General features: G+C 43.2%; 1 protein-coding gene across 1 annotated transcript in view; it reads right to left on the reverse strand.

The window, feature by feature from the left end:
* LOC133597891 (polyunsaturated fatty acid 5-lipoxygenase-like) overlaps positions 1-21,742 on the reverse strand; it is a 55,061-nt gene that overhangs the window by 19,386 nt on the left and 13,933 nt on the right. Inside the window, exons 11-15 of the mRNA XM_061950915.1 lie at positions 15,222-15,376; positions 8,069-8,267; positions 7,914-7,995; positions 7,723-7,845; positions 7,555-7,661 (exon numbers count right to left, since the gene is read on the reverse strand). Of these exons, the coding sequence (XP_061806899.1) occupies positions 7,555-7,661; positions 7,723-7,845; positions 7,914-7,995; positions 8,069-8,267; positions 15,222-15,376 (666 nt within the window). The remainder of the gene's footprint in view (positions 1-7,554; positions 7,662-7,722; positions 7,846-7,913; positions 7,996-8,068; positions 8,268-15,221; positions 15,377-21,742) is intronic.

Below are 21,742 nucleotides of genomic sequence, written 5' to 3' on the forward strand. Positions count from 1 at the left end.
TTGAAATGACTGCAAAGACAAGATACTTAACATTCGAACTGAGAAACGTTGTTATTTTTTGCAAATATTATGTTACGTCTTCGACGCATGGTTGTGGTTGTCGTGTTCCTTCCAAGGCAGGAGACAAGCAGGAGCGGAGTGCAGGTAAGATTTAAGTATATTTAATAAATAAAAGGCAGGACAAAAATACAAAACTGAGGACGCTAGCAAGCGTGGAGCTAAATAAAAACCAAAATGTCACCAAGGGTGAAAAAAACGGGATTCTGGTCGGCAGAATAATATAAAGAGCGTGGAGCAAAAACAGAAGGACGTAAATGTTGCCTATTGCAAACATTGACCCAGCACTTACTGCTGGGTGACAGGAAACTATAAAGGGGAGTGATTAGCCAAAACACCTGGTGGAAACACTAATTGCAAAACTAAGACAGGTGAGGAGAATCAGTGCCCATGGAAACCAAGAATAAACAGGGAAAGAGGGTGCAACCAGGAAACAGACTAAAACCAGAAACATAACCAACATAAATCATGCCATGATCCGGGTAACGATCATGACATAACCCCCCCCTTAAGGGACGGATCCCAGACGTCCCAAACTAGAAACCCCTCCCCAACAAAAAAACCCCAGAAAGTCAAAAGAGGGTGGAGGGAGGACTTGGTGGTGGGCCGCCAGGCCATGTGTCCCCGAAGCCACCGGGGACAAGTCAGGTGGCGGCGGCAGGTGGATTGTCGCCGCAATCGTCGAGGCGGGCGACCTCGGAACGGCCGTGTCTGTGGCCGTTGAGGAGGCGGACGAGACTGGCGCCAGAACCTCAGCAGTCTTTGAGTCCTGTACCAAAGTCTGGGGCGTCGCTGCTGTTGGCGCCAAAAGCGTCCATGAAAAGTCCAGAAACGACAAGGTGGGCGGCGCCGAGGTGCGGCCCGCCGGACACGAGGAGGTGGGCGGCGCCGTGCTGCGGCCCGCCGGACACGAGGTGGGTACGTCGTAGGCGAGGCAGGCGAAGGAGGCGTCGTCGCCGTGGTAACAGGAAGCGTCGTCGCCGTGGAAACAGGAAGCGTCGTCGCCGTGGAAACAGGAAGCGCCGTCGCCGTGGAAACAGGAAGCGCCGTCGCCGTGGAAACAGGAAGCGCCGTCGCCGTGGAAGCAGGAGGCGAGGCGGGCGACCTCGGAACGGCCGTGTCTGTGGCCGTTGAGGAGGCGGACGAGACTGGCGCCAGAACCTCAGCAGTCTTTGAGTCCTGTACCAAAGTCTGGGGCGTCGCTGCTGTTAGCGCCAAAAGCGTCCATGAAAAGTCCAGAAACGACAAGGTGGGCGGTGCCGTGGTGCGGCCCGCCGGACAAGAGGAGGTGGGCGGCGCCGAGGTGCGGCCCGCCGGACAAGAGGAGGTGGGCGGCGCCGAGGTGCGGCCCGCCGGACACGAGGAGGTGGGCGGCGCCGTGCTGCGGCCCGCCGGACACGAGGTGGGTACGTCGTAGGCGAGGCAGGCGCAGGAGGCGTCGTCGCCGTGGTAACAGGAAGCGTCGTCGCCGTGGAAACAGGAAGTGCCGTCGCCGTGGAAACAGGAAGCGCCGTCGCCGTGGAAGCAGGAGGCGCCGTCGCCGTGGAAGCAGGAGGCGCCGTCGCCGTGGAAGCAGGAGGCGCCGTCGCCGTGGAAGCAGGAGGCGCCGTCGCCGTGGAAGCAGGAGGCGCCGTCGCCGTGGAAGCAGGAGGCGCCGTCGCCATGGAAGCAGGAGGCGCCGTCGCCATGGAAGCAGGAGGGGCCGTCGCCATGGAAGCAGGAGGCGCCGTCGCCATGGGCGGAGCCAGAGGCGGAGCAGGAGGCGCCGTCGGCGTGGGCGGAGCCAGAGGCGGAGCAGGCGGCTTGTCTGTCGGCGTGGGCGGAGCCAGAGGCGGAGCAGGCGGCTCGTCTGTCGGCGTGGGCGGAGCCAGAGGCGGAGCAGGCGGCTCGTCTGTCGGCGTGGGCGGAGCCAGTGGCGGAGCAGGCGGCTCGTCTGTCGGCGTGGGCGGAGCCAGAGGCGGAGCAGGCGGCTCGTCTGTCGGCGTGGGCGGAGCCAGAGGCGGAGCAGGCGGCTCGTCTGTCGGCGTGGGCGGAGCAGGCGGCTCGTCTGTCGGCGTGGGCGGAGCCAGAGGCGGAGCAGGCGGCTCGTCTGTCGGCGTGGGTGGAGCCAGAGGCGGAGCAGGCGGCTCGTCTGTCGGCGTGGGCGGAGCCAAGGACGAATCAGGCAACGGAGTCTCTGTGGGTGGTGGATGTCTCAGCTGGACTGCTGGGTTGGCCGTAGGGGGAATCATCACCTGCAGTGCGGAGAGTATACTTCCCATCTGTTTCTCCAATGCATCAAGGCGGGCATCTTGGTGCTCCGCCATGGCGTTGACGCAAGCCCCAAGAACGCCAAACTGTTCCTCCTGTTGTCCAAGTTGTTTGGACTGTTGGTGCAATGCCCTTTTTACTGGGTCGGTCTCTGCGGGGTCTCTTGTGCTTTGCAGCGCTGGAGCAGGAGGTGGAGAGGATGGCGTTTGCAGGACCACCAGGGTTGATGGTGGCGTCAGAGTGGCAGGCATCCGGGCTGTCGGCGTGGGAGGAGAAAGAGGAGTGGGCGGAGTGTTCTCTGCTGATTGGGATTGTTCCTCCAGTTGCAGTTCAATAAGTACCTTGCGGTACCACTCATCCACCCAAGCCGGACTGTATTCTTCAAGGTTTTTCCCAGAAGATGACTGGGCTGGAACAGGAAGTGGAGAAGACCGAGCAGCATGTGGTACAGCAGACAGAGGAGACGGAGCAGGAAGTGGGGCCGAAGCAGACAGCGCCCCCGCTGGAGAAGAGGCAGGCAGCATCCTCAGTGGAATAAGGTCTGCTTGCCCCGCTGACACGCTACCAGCACTGGCCCCCCCCTCAGGAAGCAGATTCCAGATGCTAGATGGAGCTGGTGGGGGGAGCGCTTTTTCGGCGGGAGCAGAGGGTACGGGCGGGTGGGCTCTAGGAAGCCTGGAAGCTGGCCTTGTGCGTGTGCGCCGCTGGCGCCTTTCTGGACAGTTGCCAGCAGGTGGTGTCTGAGGGGAGGAGAAGCCGCAAGGGAAGAGCCTGGCAGACAATGTTGAGGGCAAAGTGTCCGTGTTGTACCCCCTCTGCGCCTGTCTGTAAGTGCAAGTTAAAACTCTACTATGCAAAGCGAAAGACGTTTATCAACAACACCCAGAAACGCTTCGCTGGGCCCGAGCTCATCCAAGATGGATAATGCAAAGTGGAAATGTGTCCTGTGGTCTGACGAGTCCACATTTCAAATTGTTTTTGGAAACTGTGGATGTCGTGTCCTCCGTACCAAAGAGGAAAAGAACCATCCGGACTGTTCTAGGCGCAAAGGTCAAAAGCCAGCATCTGTGATGGTATGGGGGTGTATTAGTGCCCAAGGCTTGGTTAACTTACACATCTGTGAAGGGACCAGTAAAGCTGAAAGGTACATACAGGTTTTGGAGCAACATATTTTGCCATCCAAGCAACGTCTTTTTCATGAACGCCCCTGCTTATTTCAGCAAGACAATGCCAAGCCACATTCTGCACGTGTTACAACAGCGTGTCTTTGTAGTAAAAGAGTGCGGGTACTAGACTGGCCTGCCTGTAGTCCAGACCTGTCTCCCATTCAAAATGTGTAGCGCATTATGAAGCCTAAAATACCACAATGGAGACCCCGGACTGTTGAACAACTTAAGCTGTACATCAAGCGAGAATGGGAAAGAAATTCCACCTGAAAAGCTCCTAAAATTGGTCTCCTCAGTTCCCAAACGTTTACTGAGTGTTGTTAAAAGGAAAGGCCATGTAACACAGTGGTAAAAATGCCCCTGTGCCAACTTTTTTGCAAGGTGTTGCTGCCATTAAATCCTAAGTTAATGGTTATTTTCAACAAAAAATAAATTTCTCAGTTCGAACATTAAATATCTTGTCTTTGCAGTCTATTCAATTGAATATAAGTTGAGGTAAGGTATAGGATGGCTAGTATACCACACGATGATATGGATAGTGTATGCTATGCGATGGTATGTTATCATATTAACGCTCTTCTATGCAGTGTTATCACATATTATGGAATTAAAGTACAGTCGTACCTCAACTTACAAGTTCAATTGGTTCTGTGGCGGAGCTCTTCACTCAAAACACTTGTATCTCAAATCAACAGAGCCCATCAAAATGAATTGAAATCAAGTTAATTGGTACTTGGTCCCCCCAAAACAGCACTATTTTAAACATGTAACAAACGACTTTAAAATAAGAAATATTGTATGAAAAACTACTACGAACAACTACAGTCGTTTTCTGAAGTAATGTAATAACAATGTAGAGCATTTATATTGGAGAGTGGGCTTCTACAGTATCTCCGTTGAGCTGATTCACCATCAAACACACCGTCAGCATATTTTCATGGATAAATGTCCACCGCCTAGATACTATTTTAACTTCCTTGGCTGGCGTTATCAACTTCAGTGGGTTGCACACCAGCAGTGGTACGCTCGAATTGCTTCGCCAAGTGGGCAAAACCCTGTTGTGTTCCATCCATCCATCCATCTTCTTCCGCTTATCCGAGGTCGGGTCGCGGGGGCAGCAGCCTAAGCAGGGAAGCCCAGACTTCCCTCTCCCCAGCCACTTCGTCCAGCTCCTCCCGGGGGATCCCGAGGCGTTCCCAGGCCAGCCGGGAGACATAGTCTTCCCCGTGGCCTCCTACCGGTCGGACGTGCCCTAAACACCTCCCGAGGGAGGCGGTCGGGTGGCATCCTGACCAGATGCCCGAACCACCTCATCTGGCTCCTCTCGATGTGGAGGAGCAGCGGCTTTACTTTGAGCTCCCCCCGGATGACAGAGCTTCTCACCCGATCTCTAAGGGAGAGCCCTGCCACCCGGCGGAGGAAACTCATTTCGGCCGCTTGTACCCGTGATCTTGATGATCATAACCCAAAGCTCATTACCATAGGTGAGGATGGGAACGTAGATCGACCGGTAAATTGAGAGCTTTGCCTTCCGGCTCAGCTCCTTCTTCACCACAACGGATCGATACAGCGTCTGCATTACTGAAGACGCTGCACCGATCCGCCTGTCGATCTCACGATCCACTCTTCCCTCAATCGTGAACAAGACCCTGTTGTGTTTTGATCATTTATTTATTTCATTCAATGAATACCATCCACTTCTTCTCTGCACCGTCCTTCACACTCACTTACTTCCTTCCCATGGTTGGTAAACAAAGTTATATGTTGCTCTCTAGCTATAAACGAATGCTAGCGAGTAAGACCAAAATTCTTAGTGCAAAGAATTGCTCCTTGTGGCCAAATTCTAAGAACATTTTTAGAATCGAAAAGGGAAGAGTAGATCCTAGTAAAGATCAAAGAGTTTCCTAAAGAATCATATCTTTTAAGAGAGCTCCTAAGGTGAGATATGTTAGGAGCAGGGAAGATGATATTTAAGTGGCTTAAGAGTGCCCTAGACAGTGGACAAAAAGGTTAGATATTCTCCAAACACTGGATGACAGTAAATGAATGAAACGCTACAGATTGGATCGTGCAAGAATCATGTTTTTGGTTGATCTCATTAGAGATGCACTTACTTCTCCTAGCCAACGCCACAATGCAATACCACCCAAAATGAAAGCCAGCCAACACTGCTTCTTAGAGGCCGGTCAGCAAGACATTGATGAAAGCTGAGACATTTTACCAAATTGAGTTGAAATATTGAAAGTGCAAAAATTACCAGCATGGAAATTAAGGAGTAAATTAATATAACTATCACTATGTGAATACTGTGCAAGTAGGCCTAAGTTATCACACATATTGTGGGATACTTTGAAAGAACAGCTTACAGTTCATTTACCAAATATTTTATTTGATGTGAAATATTATTTACAATTACACAATCTTGATGAGATTAGAGTTTATCGATTTCAGGGTCCATCTTTTGCCCATTAACACCTAAAGCAGTGTTTTTCGACCACTAGTGTACCGCAAGATATTATTTGGTGGGCCGTGCGGATATATGCAATTTCACCTAATTGGTCATAAAAATATTTTTTTGCAAACAAATAATTATAATCCGCAAATAATACTCTTCCATATCAGCAGGTAGCTAATTGCTTTGTAAGCCTACTTTGAGACAAGAGAATTAATGATGCATGGATGGTTATGGTTTGAAGTCATATCGAACAATTGCGTCAGGTATTTGATGAGAACGACTTTATTTTGTCAAAATAGGCTATTGAGTTTCGTTTTTTAACATTTTCTGCCCCTGGATTTTTTTAAATGAAAACAATGTGTGGAGTTTGCATGTTCTCCCCGTGACTGCGTGGGTTCCCTCCGGGTACTCCGGCTTCCTCCCACCTCCAAAGACATGCATCTGGGGATAGGTTGATTGGCAACACTAAATTGGCCCTAGTGTGTGAATGTGAGTGTGAATGTTGTCTGTCTATCTGTGTTGGCCCTGTGATGAGGTGGCGACTTGTCCAGGGTGTACCCCGCCTTCCGCCCGATTGTAGCTGAGATAGGCTCCAGCGACCCCAAAGGGAATAAGCGGTAGAAAATGGATGGATGGATGGAATCAGTAACCGGTAGTAAAACTCCTGCTTTTCTCATGGCCTAAATAGTTCACAGTAGCACTATACATAATCATAATACCAGGGCGTCTAGTGAGGGGCATTTTGTACTCCCTCGTCCCAGGAAGAATGCTTTGCGGAAATATTTTATTTTTAGATCTGTATCGCTCTGGAATAACCTGCCTCGAATTCTCACCGGCATTGAAAGTAAACAGGTTTTTAAAAAGAAAGTAATATTTTATCTGAGTCTTTAAATTAGTTTGCTTGTTGATGATTTTGTTTGTTTTTTAATTGTGTAGTTATATTTATATGGTAATTATTATTCTGTGACTGTAAATTGTTTGCTTGTTTTCTTATTGATGCTTTTATTTTTTTTTCTGTATTGTGCAGTTATAACTATATGCGTTTACTTGTAATTGTATTGAGTTTGTGGACCCCACGAAGACTAGTGGGTTGTTGTGGCAACCAGCTGATGGGAATCCTTAATAAAAATAAAAAAATCAAATTTAAAACAAATGTGCCCTGGCTCAAAAAAGGATGGAAAACACTGACCTAAAGTATATATTTGTAATCGAGCTTTTTAGGCTCAACCAATCACAGCTTTTGAAATGACTCATCAACCACACCTCCTCACGAAGGTGGGAGTTTCTGTCCATTCCTTGCTCAGAGTTCCCTGAGAATGTTCTGGAATCACTCCTAAACTGAGACTCTTTGCTAGGCATTTTTAAATTAAACAAGGAGCTCTCTGAGAGGATTCTCAGAATCTTTAGGAGTACCCGCCCAGATGTTCTTGGAGGGTCTTACAGGGTTCGCTGTGACATTTGCCACGTCTACTAAGGGCGGGAATGCTTGTAACTTAAATACTTGCTTGCAACTTAAAAATACCCAAGTAACAGCTCTTGTCTCAAAACACTCTTAAATTGGGGCTCTTAAGTTGTTGAGGTACCACTGTACGCTATTATACAACATGATGGAAGGTATATGCAGACCTGAAGTTGGGTTTTTGATTGTACAAAAGATCGTCTCAATTTCAGCCAAGCTGCTCCAAGAGGACTGGAACATGTTCATGAAGTGGTTCACACACAGGTTCACCATTCTGTAAAATCCATGTTGTATCAGAGTTAGAGCTGGAAGCTAGTGTTAGAGGCAATACTTACGCTTTTCCATAGTTCAATGCAAAATCCCCTTCTTTGTCGCTCTCAAACTGGATGTCTCGAGGCAAATCCTTTTGTCTGTTTGCATCTATGCTCCTCGGAAAGCCCGGCTTCCACTCCATCCATCTACAAGTTACAATAAGGCTGTGACAGAGCGCAGACGCAGCCTTCCTCAGGGCACGTTATATCCATACCTGTAGATTTTGCGCCTCATTTCCAGCTCGTTTTGCCTGTGCTTCTTAAGCAGACTTGTCTTATCATCCTGAGGCAGGAAAGCTAAACACATGATGAATGCACAATGCAATGAATAGAATTGGCGCTGTAGTTTGTGATTATGATCGATATCTACCTCGTCCGTCCCGTAGTGTCACTTCCTTGCCATCCAGCAGCCATCGATAGCAGGGGAACTCCACAATGTCTCCGTCTGGGGTCTTCACGGAGACGTACCTGCAGTACCAGTCATCCAGCACCAAGTGCTTGTTCTTCTCCAGCTTCACCAACATAAGCTCACCCAGGTTCTCTTGCACCTCCACTGGGTAGGACTGCACCTACAAATCATACACAAGTTTTGTTTACATTTAATACAAACCCCCTTTCCATATGAGTTGGGAAATTGTGTTGGATGTAAATATAAACGGAATACAATGATTTGCAAATCCTTTTCAACCCATATTCAGTTGAATATGCTACAAAGACAACATATTTGATGTTCAAACTGATAAACTTTTTTTTTTTTGCAAATAATCATTAACTTTAGAATTTGATGCCAGCAACACGTGACAAAGAAGTTGGGAAAGGTGGCAATAAATACTGATAAAGTTGAGGAATGCTCATCAAACACTTATTTGGAACATCCCAAAGGTGTACAGGCAAATTGGGAACAGGTGGGTTCCATGCTTGGGTATAAAAGTAGATTCAATGAAATGCTCAGTCATTCACAAACAAGGATGGGGCGACAGTCACCACTTTGTCAACAAATGCGTGAGCAAATTGTTGAACAGTTTAAGAAAAACCTTTCTCAACCAGCTATTGCAAAGAATTTAGGGATTTCACCATCTACCTACCTACTCAGTGGCCTAGTGGTTAGAGTGTCCGCCCTGAGATCGGTAGGTTGTGAGTTCAAAACCCCGCCGAGTCATACCAAAGACTATAAAAATGGGACCCATTACCTCCCTGCTTGGCACTCAGCATCAAGGGTTGGAATTGGGGGTTAAATCACCAAAATGATTCCCGGGCGCGGCCACCGCTGCTGCCCACTGCTCCCCTCACCTCCCAGGGGGTGATCAAGGGTGATGGTCAAATGCAGAGAATAATCTCGCCACACCTAGTGTGTGTGTGACAATCATTGGTACTTTAACTTTAACTTTAACTTTATCTACGGTCCGTAATATCATCAAAGGGTTCAGAGAATCTGGAAAAATCACTGCATGTAAGCAGCTAAGCCCGTGACCTTCGATCCCTCAGGCGGTACTGTATCAACAAGCAACATCAGTGTGTAAAGGATATCACCAAATGGGCTCAGGAACACTTCAGAAACCCACTGTCAGTAACTACAGTTGGTCGCTACATCTGTAAGTACAAGTTAAAACTCTCCTATGCAAAGCGAACACCGTTTATCAACAACACCCAGAAACGCAGTTGGCTTCGCTGGGCCTGAGCTCATCTAAGATGGACTGATACAAAGAGGAAAAGTGTTCTGTGGTCTGACAAGTCCACATTTCAAATTGTTTTTGGAAACTGTGGACGTCGTGTCCTCCGGGCCAAAGAGGAAAAGAACCATCCGGATTGTTATACGCGCAAAGTTGAAAAGCCAGCATCTGTGATGGTATGGGGGTGTATTAGTGCCCAAGACATGGGTAACTTACACATCTGTGAAGGCGTCATTAATGCTGAAAGGTACATACAGGTTTTGGAGCAACATATGTTGCCATCCAAGCAACGTTACCATGGACGCCCCTGCTTATTTCAGCAAGACAATGCCAAGCCACGTGTTACATCAACGTGGCTTCATAGTAAAAGAGTGCGGGTACTAGACTGGCCTGCCTGTAGTCCAGACCTGTCTCCCATTGAAAATGTGTGGCGCATTATGAAGCCTAAAATACCACAACGGAGACCCCGGACTGTTGAACAACTTAAGCTGTACATCAAGCAAGAATGGGAAAGAATTCCACCTGAGAAGCTTAAAAAATGTGTCTCCTCATTTTCCAAATGTTTACTGAGTGTTGTTAAAAGAAAAGGTGATGTAACACAGCGGTGAACATGCCCTTTCCCAACTACTTTGGCACGTGTTGCAGCCATGAAATTCTAAGTTAATTATTATTTGCAAAAAAAAAAATTAAGTTTATTAGTTTGAACATCAAATTTGTTGTCTTTGTAGTGCATTCAATTGAATATGGGTTGAAAAGGATTTGCAAATCATTGTATTCCGTTTATATTTACATCTAACACAATTTCCCAACTCATATGGAAACGGGGTTTGTACAAGAGCTGTGTTAATAAAATCTCTCTTGAGTTTGGTAGTTTAGTCGTTTACAATAATGTACAACTGCACTGAGAGATGTTTTTAGGAGTTTTGCAGTGAAATCAGGAAAGCACATCATTGGACCCTTTTCCACCAAAAGTTCAGGAACTATTGGTGTCTGGATCTAGAGGTTCATGTAGAAGTGTGTGGTTTGTGTTTCCACCGCATTTCACAGTTCAGGGTAGTTTATACAAATTATGCTGATGACGTATGGAGGAGTGGTTTAGAATATTTATATTCTGATACCAGGTAAATAAACAGACAATATTAGGTCTCGGTTCTTTTGCTAAAAAGTAAGTAATTGAAATACAAAGCAATCATAAACAAAACAATATGATATAAAAAAAAAAAAAAAGTGTACTGAATTGTTCATAAAAAGTCTGCAATGTCCAACAGTCAGAAAGTCATCCTCTCTGTAAATGATGAATTCATGAGGGTCAGGTGATTGATGTTGGTCCATTTCAGCTGTAAATAACAATATATAAATAATAAATGTCAGTCTTTATCTCACGCCGCCAACACTAACACATCGGCTTTAGCGTTAGCTTGTTAGCATTAGCATTCTGTTCACTCGGTTTGAGGCTAATAACTGCACAAATGGAGTGTCACTGACTATTTGTACAACAGGTAATAAAGTAAATAGTTAATATTTTATGTCATTTACCTTCGTTCCACTCGTGTGCTGCCTCCTTTTTTTCTACATTTATCCAACGAAGTCAGAGTAGTAAGCAGCTGAGGTCGCCGCTTCGAGTCTGGCTTAATACTCCACCGTAATTGAATTGCATTGTTATGGTATTGCTGTGTATTGTTTTGTTGGATTGATTAATTTAAAAAATAAAATAAAATAAATGGAAAAAAATTAAAATAAATTAAAAATAAAAAAATCGATTTTTAAAAAATGAGGGATTGTCCTGCGGGGAGGCATGGCGGGGGGATGAGGATGCCTCCTATGGGGCTCCAGTCCTCTTGTCTTGTCCCCTGCTCGTCCATCCCTCAATCTTAGCTGCATATTAGACACTTAGGATTTGGGGGGCTCGGCTTGGTTGGGACCCACCATGACCTTGATGTCCCCCAATTTTAATCGCATTATTAGTTCCCACAAGCATACATATCTCACTCACGCTACAGTACACACATCAATAGGGACTGGAGGTCGGCTGTAACGGCTGACCTCCTAATTTTAACTACACAGTAGACACTCTGAGGGCCTTGTACACATGCATGGGGGGGTTGGGGTTTGGCGCACCCCTCATTGCCTCGTCGGCCGGCGGGGACTGCGGTCTGGTGGCCTGCCAGGCTTTTATTCATTTATTATTATTATTATTTTTTATGTATTTATTATTTTTATTTTTATTATTTACTTATTTTATTTTATTTATTTTTTATTATTTTTTAAATCGTTATTATTTATTTGTGTGTGGCGTCGCGCGGGTCTCACTTCCTGTTGGGTGGGGTCCGTGCCCGTGTGGCCCGACCTTGCGCTGTGGGGTCTCTGTTGGTGACTTGATGTGGTGGCGGCGCGGCCCCCATGTCTGGTCTGGATGCTGTGTCTCGGTTGTTTGGGCGGTGGTGTGTTTGTGCGGGTTTGGGTTGGGGTGGTGGGGTCTTTTGGTGGGGGGGGGGGGGGGGGGGGGGTCTCTTGTTTGCGTGTTGGCGTTTGGGCTGACTGGCGGGCTGGCGCCGGCTGGTCTCCGCGGTCCTGTTGGCGTGGGGTTGCCGGTCGCAGTTTTTTTGATCGCTTTGATTTGATTGGGTGGTGCTGGCTGTCTGGGGGTGTTGCGGCTGCTGTTTCTGCTGCCGTTTGTTTGTGGTGTGGGCGCCCTTGGCTGCTGGGTCTGGTGCAGGGGGTGGCTGATGTTGTGACTGGTGGTAGCGCGCGCGCGTGGTGGTTGTCGGGGCTGACGAACTGTGTATATGTATGTATATGTGTGTGTATGTGTATGTATGTATGTATGTATATATATATATGTGTATGTGTACATATGTGTATGTATGTGTATGTATGTATATGCACTGTATGTGTGTGTATGTGTACATGTATATGTGTAAGCGTATGTATATGTATATATGTATGTATGTATATTTCTGGGGGTACGCTCTGGGCCTGCCTGTCAGGCAGGGGTCGACGCCTCAGGCTACTGCATCCGGACTGCGTGTCTGGAGCTCCTGGGTCCCGCCGTCCATCCCTTCCGGGTGCCCGTCTTGGTTGGGGCCTGCTGGGCCTAGTCCCTGCGTCTATTGTGGTTGCTTGGTGCTGCAAGGTATTCCGAGGTGCTACGAGTCGGCCAGTTGCCGGGGTAGTGACCTTGTGTGTCAGCATGTCTGTGATCTTCTTTTAATTCTTTTTTTTATTTATTTTTTTATTTATTTATTTATTTTTTAATATGTTTTATTAATATTATTTTTAAAATGTTCCCCTCCCTCATTGGGCAACTCGGCGGGGCGGTTGCTGGTTGTTCCATCTCCATCGTTGGGGTCCCTGCGGGTGGGGTGGGTGGTCCCCGTGGCCCCGTGCCGGGTGGTCCTGCGGCGGCCGATTTGGGTGGGGTGGCCGGGGGGCTGGCCTCGCCGCGCTCTCCGGGGGTGGGGGATGGGCTCGTGGGGGCCCGGTTGCCGGTGGGGCGGGGGAGGTCTTCCCGTCCGGTTGCGGGGAGTCTCTGAGTCCCTCGGGCGGGGCGTCTCGCCTTTCTGCCCGTGTGGGGTGTGGTCTCTCGCTGGCTTGGGGTCTGGCTGTCCCCTGCTTTTCTCGTGCCTTGTCCTCTGCCGGGTGCGTCTGTCTGCGGCCTGCTGCTGGCCCTTGAGGGCGGTGCGGTGGGCCGGGCTCTGGGGTTCCTGTCGCTAGCCGGCTTGGCTGCATGGGGGAAGTGGTCCCTGGTTCCCTGGGCACCACACCTACTGTTTGTGGGTTGGGCTCTTGGGGGGGCCGGGGCCGTGCTCTGGCTCCCACGCACACTGGGAGTCGAATATATTGTACATACAAATTCACATATGCTCACATACATGCATAGATACATACATACATACATACATACAAAGGTACCTACGCTCCCACATACATACACAAATACAGTACATATTTACATACTTAAAGTTCGTACATCCACACGCACATTCATTATACAAACATACACATACACATACTGTACATATACACTCACTGTACAAACACATATACACACTCTGTACATATACATTCATTGTACAAACACATATACACATACTGTACATATACATTCACTGTACAAACACATATACACATTCTGTACATATACAAGTACATATGCATACGTACACTCATGCACATAATCACGTTTCATCAAACATATATTAACGTTGTTGCCCTAGGGTAAACTGGGTATAACACATGGCACACGGACAAAGCTTAACCTATTGTTACTATAACAATCTACAAGGTTAATGTAGGTTGCTTCTCTTTCTCCCCCTCCATTTTTCTGCATTCTTTCGTATCTCAAGTTATCATTACGTATATGTATTGTTGCATTTGAACAACTGTATTGTTGATAATAAAGGTAAAGTATTGGTATTGTTCATTATCAATAGCACCATTTCTATTGGTATTTGTATTGCGCCATCTGTAGTGTAATAATGCTCATTGTCATTTCTGTATTATTTTTTATTTTCGCTAACTGCTTATTTGCTATTACTTTTACCATCATATTTGTACATGTCGTATTTGCTGATGTTGCTCTATTGTTGTTGTTGTTGTTGTTGTTGTTGTTGTTGTTTTTGTCTCTCTGTCTAATCCCCCTCTTGTCTCCACAATTTCCCCCTCTGTCTTCTTTTTTTTTCTCTGTCTATCCCCTCCTGCTCCGGCCCGGCTGCACCAAATGATAATATAAATACATTTAATAAAGTCAAATACAAATAAGGCAACAAGAGAAGTATCATACACTTCTCTTTTGTAAAAGTAAATCTGAACAGCCGACATGGGCATCTACATCAACTATATGATTTGCCTGAGAAGCTGGACAGGACCAAAAAAAAAAAAAAAAAAAAAAAAAAAAGAGACTTGATTCTGAATCGCGATACGAATTCGAATCGATTTTTTCCCACACCCTTAATATTCAATAATTTAAGCCGTGGTGTACTCTGCTGTTGATATTTTTGTGTGATTCCTTTATTATTAATTAAGTGATTTTTAAAAAAACTTTTTAACAAAATATTCCACATCCAAAGTTGCCTCATTTGGATCAAAATAAATTCCTTTATATATTATTCAAAATTACTGACAATGTTTGCGTTTGGTTTTTTTAACTTTTTATTCAACTCTTCCATGTTTCTACTGTCATTCCTTTAAATCTCGGCCAATTGTTTTGGTTTCAAAGGCACTGTGTCCCTGCATATTTGTCCATAGTCAAAACTACAAAATAAAACAGTTTAGTTGAAAAATAAGAGTTGCACATTTTTAACCTGAGAAAAACCACATTGCACATACTGTATTTGTAAAAAAAAAAGTCTATATTTCAAGGTTTAAACTTTAAGCTTCTTTGTTTGTTTCACAGTGCACTGCAAAACATAGCTGTCAAAATATAATTTATTAGAATATATATTAATATAATATAAAATAATTTTACTTGACAAGACTTGTGTAACTAAAAATTAGCAGGATCTTTAAGCTGCAAATAAGTATTTTATTCTAAAAACAAGCATTAGTCGAATTGCAATTCTTAAATTAAGCATCCTCCAGATGTTGCAGGATCTTTAAACAATAATTTCTATGCGGGAGAAAACCAAAATACCTTATTTAAATAGTTATTTTCTTAATTTCTGCATGTTTAAACTAGAATAGAAAAATAAAGTTATTCATGACTAAAAATAGGTAAATAGCTCTTAAATCTAGGGGAATGTATAGAAATACAGTTTTAAATCTTGGCAAGTGGCAAATAATTTGCAGTATAGGAAGCGGATAAGTTCAGAGTTCTTTGTTCTGGGCCTTGTTGCTTTTGGGAGAGTCACTTACCGCTCCCCTCTCCAAGTCATTGTGCAGAGCTTTATCCAGCAGGGTCCTCTTGCTGCATCCCTCAGTGGCCACCAGTGTTATGTAGACGTAATTGTTCGTCCCTGAAAAGCGCTGCTCCCCAGTGGCAACGGTCACCGTGTACGTCGGCATCTCTGCTGGTATTCAGGATCAAAACAAAAATGAACCAGCAGAAAAAGGCGATGCAGGGCGTGTTCAGGCTTCTCCTCACGCTAGGAAACTGCAATGGCACTCCCTACTAATCATGTCCTCTTCAGATTATTAGACACAGGAAAGCCATCTTTATCATTCCAAACAGACACTCCTACTGACTTTTGAGTGACACGGCAGCTATGAAATGTGTTTGCAGTCTTTTTCTTGTATTTCTACCCTCTAAAGTTGCTTTACTATTTTGCCACATATATTACAGACCAGGGTTGTCCCGATACCAGTATTTTGGTGCCGGTACCAAAATGCATTTCGATACTTTTCTAAAAAAAAAAAAAAAAGGAGACCACAATAAATGGCAATATTGGCTTTATTTTAACAAAAAATCTTACGATACATTAAACACATGTTTATTATTGCAATCGAAGAACAATTTTGGCCTTAAATAAAGTAGTGAACATACAAGACAACTTGTCTTTTAGTAGTAAATAGGCAAACAAAGGCTCCTAATTTGTCTACTGACGTACACAGTATCATATTGTGTCATTTATCATTATATTATTTTGTCAAAAATGATTAAGGACAAGCTGAAAAAATTGATTATTAATCCACTTGTTCATTTACTGTTAATATCTGCTTATTTTCCGTTTCAACACTTCTGTTCAAATGTAATAATCACTTATTCTTCTGTTGTTTGATACTTTACATTAGTTTTGGATAGAGATGTCCGATAATATCGGCCGATAAATGCTTTAAAATGTAATATCGGAAATGATCGGTATCGGTTTTTATTATCAATATCGTTTTTTTTTTGTTTTTTTTTGTTTTTTAATTAATTCAACATAAAAACACAAGATACACTTACAATTAGTGCACCAACCCAAAAAAACCTCCCTCCCCCATTTACACTCATTCACACAAAAGGGTTGTTTCTTTCTGTTATTAATATTCTGGTTCCTACATTATATATCAATATATATCAATACAGTCTGCAAGGGATACAGTCCGTAAGCACACATGATTGTGCGTGCTGCTGGTCCACTAATAGTACTAACCTTTAACAGTTAATTTTACTCATTTTCATTCATTACTAGTTTCTATGTAACTGTTTTTATATTGTTGTACTTTCTTTTTTATTCAAGAAAATGTTTTTTATTTATTTATCTTATTTTATTTTATTAATTTAAAAAAAAGGACCTTATCTTCACCATATCTGGTTGTCCAAATTAGGCATAATAATGTGTTAATTCCACGACTGTATATATAGCGGTATTGGTTGATATCGGTATCGGTTGATATCAGTATCGGTTGATATCGGTATCGGTAATTAAGAGTTGGACAATGTCGGAATATCGGATATCGGCAAAAAGCCATTATTGGACATCCCTAGTTTTGGATGATACCACAAATTTAGGTATCAATCCGATACCTAGTCGTTACAGGATCATACATTGGTCATATTCAAAGTCCTCATGTGTCCAGGGACATATTTACTGAGTTTATAAACATAATATGAATTTAAACAAAAGGAAAAAAGATTTTGTGACGACAAAAAATATAGATGTAATCATAGTAGTATCGACGAGATACGCTCTTGTACTTGGTATCATTACAGTGGATGTCAGGTGTAGATCCACCCATGGCATTTGTTTACATTCAGGCGCGCTAGTTTTTGATAGCGGTGACGCTGGTGAGCTATTGTAACCTAACGGTGTGTAGTGAAGCACGTTTAGCTATTCCTCGTCCTGCAGGGATGATACTTGTAAGAAACTCACTTTAATTGTCGCCATTGAGGCGTTGATTAGTGATTTAGAAGTAGCTACAACACTGCCAACTGCGGACGGATGTTCGCTGCTAGTTATCTAGCCATGTTTTAAAGCACCTATTCCTGAGGGCGTTACCGTGTTATAGCGTCACATTTATCTTTAGTTTTTAGACCAAAATGCATCCATTCTCCCTTTTTTGTCTACACACAGTGTCTGCTTGTAAGTACTCCGTGATTGTGCGCTGCCGAACATGCTCCTCTGCTCGTAAACCCAGAAATGTCATGACGTGACGGTGTGCCGTCATGCCCGGTAAAAAAATAAAAAAATAAATTGGGAACCGCTTTTTAAACAGAGTATAGTACCGTTTTTGATTCATTAGTACCGCGATACTATACTAGTACCGGTATACCGTGCAACCCTATTACAGACAGCTCCTATTCCTAACTTTTTCCTTCAATCCCCTGATTCCCAAGCAAAATGAGCTACTATCACTGCAAATGTAACTAAATGAGTCAAGCAGTGCAGTGCAGTGTCAATGCATCTGGTGAGTGTGCATTACACCCACTGATGTGTCATCTATCCATCACTACTTCATCATTACATAGAACCATTAAATGTTTTCACTTTAATAGTGTTTCAGATTGCATGAGAAAGTGAAATTTGATGAAATGAAATCATTTATTAAGTATAATACACAACACAGCAGCGACAGAACCAATGGTGTAATATCAGTGAGAAGCAAAGTGCTCAGTCAGCAATAATAGCGCTGATGGGTTCATTGTAAACAGCACGGCAAGTGTAACCCACATGGTGCAACAACATTCTAAAATGCATGCAGAGGTAGATAAAGCTGATGGATGCCCACTCATGATACTTCAATTCAACCGTGGCAAAGTCCATAACACATATAAGTACTTGGGGATTGATGATCTTTTAAATCACACATAGAAAAACTTGTAGCTAAACTTAAAATTAAGTTGTTGTTTTTTTCCTTAAAACAAGTACCGTTTCTCCCAAAAAGTTAAGAAATGCTTGATCCTGACCACTTTCAGCGCTTTTTATGAATTTATTTGAAAAAACTGTACAGGACTGTCTCAGAAAATTAGAATATTGTGATAAAGTCCTTTATTTTCTGTAATGCAACCAAAAACATGAAAATGTCATACATTCTGGATTCATTACACATCAACTGAAATATTGCAGGCCTTTTATTATTTTAATATTGCTGATTATGGCATACATTTTAAGAAAACTCAAAAATCCCATCTCAAAAAATTAGAATATTTCCTCAGACCAAGTAAAAAATAAAGATTTATAACAGCAAAACAAAATCAAACATTTGAAAATGTCAATTAATGCACTCAGTACTTGGTTGGGAATCCTTTTGCACGGATTACTGCATCAATGCGGCGTGGCATGGAGGCAATCAGCCTGTGGCATTGCTGAGGTGTTATGGATGCCCAGGATTCTTCAATAGCGGCCTTTAGCTCATTTGCATTATTGGGTCTGGTGTCTTTCAGCTTCTTCTTCACAATACCCCACAAATTCTCTATGGGGTTCAGGTCAGGGGAGTTGGCAGGCCAATCGAGGACAGTAATGCCATGGTCAGTACACCAGTTACTGGTGGTTTTGGCACTGCTGGATCATGCTGGAAAATGAAATCATCATCTCCATAGAGCTTTTCAACAGATTTTGTTTTGCTGTTATAAATCTTTATGTTTTACTTGGTCTGAGGAAATATTCTAAATTTTTGAGATGGGATTTTTGAGTTTTCTTAAACTGTATGCCATAATCAGCAATATTAAAATAATAAAAGGCTTGCAATATTTCAGTTGATGTGTAATGAATCCAGAATGTATGACATTTCCATGTTTTTAGTTGCATTACAGAAAATAAAGGACTTTATCACAATATTCAAATTTTCTGAGACAGTTCTATATATCACTGTGCCTTATGTTTTATTACTGGTTGTGGCAACCTTGTTATTGCACTTTAAATGCAAAGGCAAACTGTCCATCTTTGTCTATCTGCAGATTTTTTCAATTGTTTTTTTATATATATATATAAATCACTTCTTGGTCTGGTTACCATATATTTATGTAATTTTATGTGAAGAGACTCCAGTCACTACAGTTTGCGGTCAGAGGACATCGTTGGTTCTAGGAACCAACACAAGTCTTGGTGAGAAAAAAAAAAAAGCCATCAGATTTGCAGCTCCATGGTCTTAGAATGACTTACAAAAGGATCTTAGGTTACTTGAACTGATCACTTCTGGGGAATTTCAGTCCATTTTAAAGGATCGATAAACTAGTTCTATTGGGCATTGTACTTGTTTTTAAAATTGCTTCATTGAAACATTTTTTTTTTTAATTTATTGCGTGATTTCATGTTTATGTTGTAAGTAATTTGTAGTTTTAACTTTTTGTGTGTGTGACTCCTCCTGTTTTGTTGTTGTTCTACGTATTTATGCAACATGTTTTTCCTGCCCTCTTGGCCAGGTCACTCTTGCAAAACAGATTTTAATCTCAATGAGTTTTACCTGGTTAAATAAGCGAAAGTGAAATGAAAAATAAGAAGGTTTCCTACAGCCACAGCTGTTAATGCCAATGTCGTTCGACCCGACGTTGATTTGTTTTTATAAACCATGACCTGGCGACTCAGATGTTAACTTAATAGAGGCGTTAATTGGAGCGTTAACGGTGCTTTAAAATTAGGTGATATTTCAATTCACCCGTGGCAAAGTCCATTTTACATATAAGTACTTGGGGATTGATGATCTTTTAAATCACACGTAGAAAAACTTGTGGCTAAACTTAAAATTAAGTTGTTGTTTTTTTCTTTAGAACAAGTCCTGTCTTTCCCAACAAGTTAAGGAATGCTTGATCCTGACCACTTTCATGTCTTTGCTAGATTAAGGAGACTTGCTTTTTATGAATTTATTTGAAAAAACGGTATATCACTGTGCCTTATGTTTTATTACTGGTTGTGGCAACCTTGTTATTGCACTTAATATGCAAAGGCAAACTGTCCATCTTTGTCTATCTGCAGATTTAAAAAAAAAAAAAAAAAGTTTATATATATATATATATATATATATATATATATATATATATATATATATGAATCACTTCATTTTTATGTTATTTTATGTGAAGAGACTCCAGTCGCTACAGTTTGCAGTCTTGGTAAAAAAAAAAAAAAAGACATCATTTTTGTTGCTCCATGACTTACAAAATGATCTGAAGTAGGGCTGCAACTAACGATTAATTTGATAATCGATTAATCTGTCCATTATTACTTCGATTAATCGATAAATAATCGGATAAAAGAGACAAACTACATTTCTATCCTTTCCAGTATTTTATTGGGGGAAAAAACAGCATACTGGCACCATACTTATTTTGATTATTGTTTCTCGGCTGTTTGTACATGTTGCAGTTTATAAATAAAGGTTTATAAAAAATAAAAATAAAAAATAATAATACAAATTGCCTCTGCGCATGCGCATAGCATAGATCCAACGAATCGATGTCTAAATTAATCGCCAACTATTTTTATAATCGATTTTAATCGATTAGTTGTTGCAGCCCTAATCTGAAGTTACCTGAACTGATCACTTTGGGGGAATTTAAGTCCGTTATAAAGGATTGGGAAACCAGTTTTATTGTGCATTGTACTTATTTTTAAAATTGCTTTATTGAAACATTTTATTTTTTACTTATTGCGTGATTTCATTTTTATGTTGTAGTTCATTTGTAGTTTTAACTATAGTGTGTGACTGCTCCTGTTTTGTTGTTGTTCTACGTATTTATGCAACCTATCACTCTTGGAAAACAGATTTTAATCTCAATGAGTTTTACCTGGTTAAATAAAGGAAAGTGAAATGAAAAATAAGACGGTTGCCTACAGCCACAGCTGTTAATGCCATTTGTTTTTATAAACCACGACCCGGCGGCTCAGGTGTTAACTGAATAGAGGCATTAATTGGAGCGTGAACGGTACCATGAATTGATTAAACAAGTTGAAAAACTTCTTCGGGTGTTACCATTTAGTGGTCAATTGTACCCAATATGTACTGTACTGTACAATCTACTAATAAAAGTTTCAATCAATCAATCAATCAAACTTTAAAATGAAGTGGCCAATTGCCACCAAACAAGGCGTACCTAATGAACTATCTCAGTGCAGACGGTTTGTAAACGAGCAAGCGTAAACAAAAAGAGAGCGTTTTAAACGTCTATTGCAGCTTTATCGTCTTGTGTGCACGGACCGACCACCCGTCGCCGTCCTTCCAGCAGAAACGCCAACACCGCAACACAGCGCTGCCCGAGCGGCCTCCGCCGCCTCACATTTTCTAAGTGTATAAAGTAAGTAGTTGTTCCCATGGCGATGGCATCAAACTGCTCGGTGAGTAGCCACGCCTCCCACAGGAGCGTGATCGCGTTCATAACCACCATCGACGTCACCCAGAACTCTTCCCCGAGATAGGTGAGCCACCACGAGAGGCCGCGACTGCTTCCGGGCATCTCGTGGTGAAGGTAACTCGCCGCCGTGGCGATGAATAAGAGGTGGGCGCTCACCATGGAGAGG

Source organism: Nerophis lumbriciformis, linkage group LG02 (genome assembly GCF_033978685.3).
Source record: "Nerophis lumbriciformis linkage group LG02, RoL_Nlum_v2.1, whole genome shotgun sequence".
Classification (NCBI taxonomy): Eukaryota; Metazoa; Chordata; class Actinopteri; order Syngnathiformes; family Syngnathidae; genus Nerophis; species Nerophis lumbriciformis.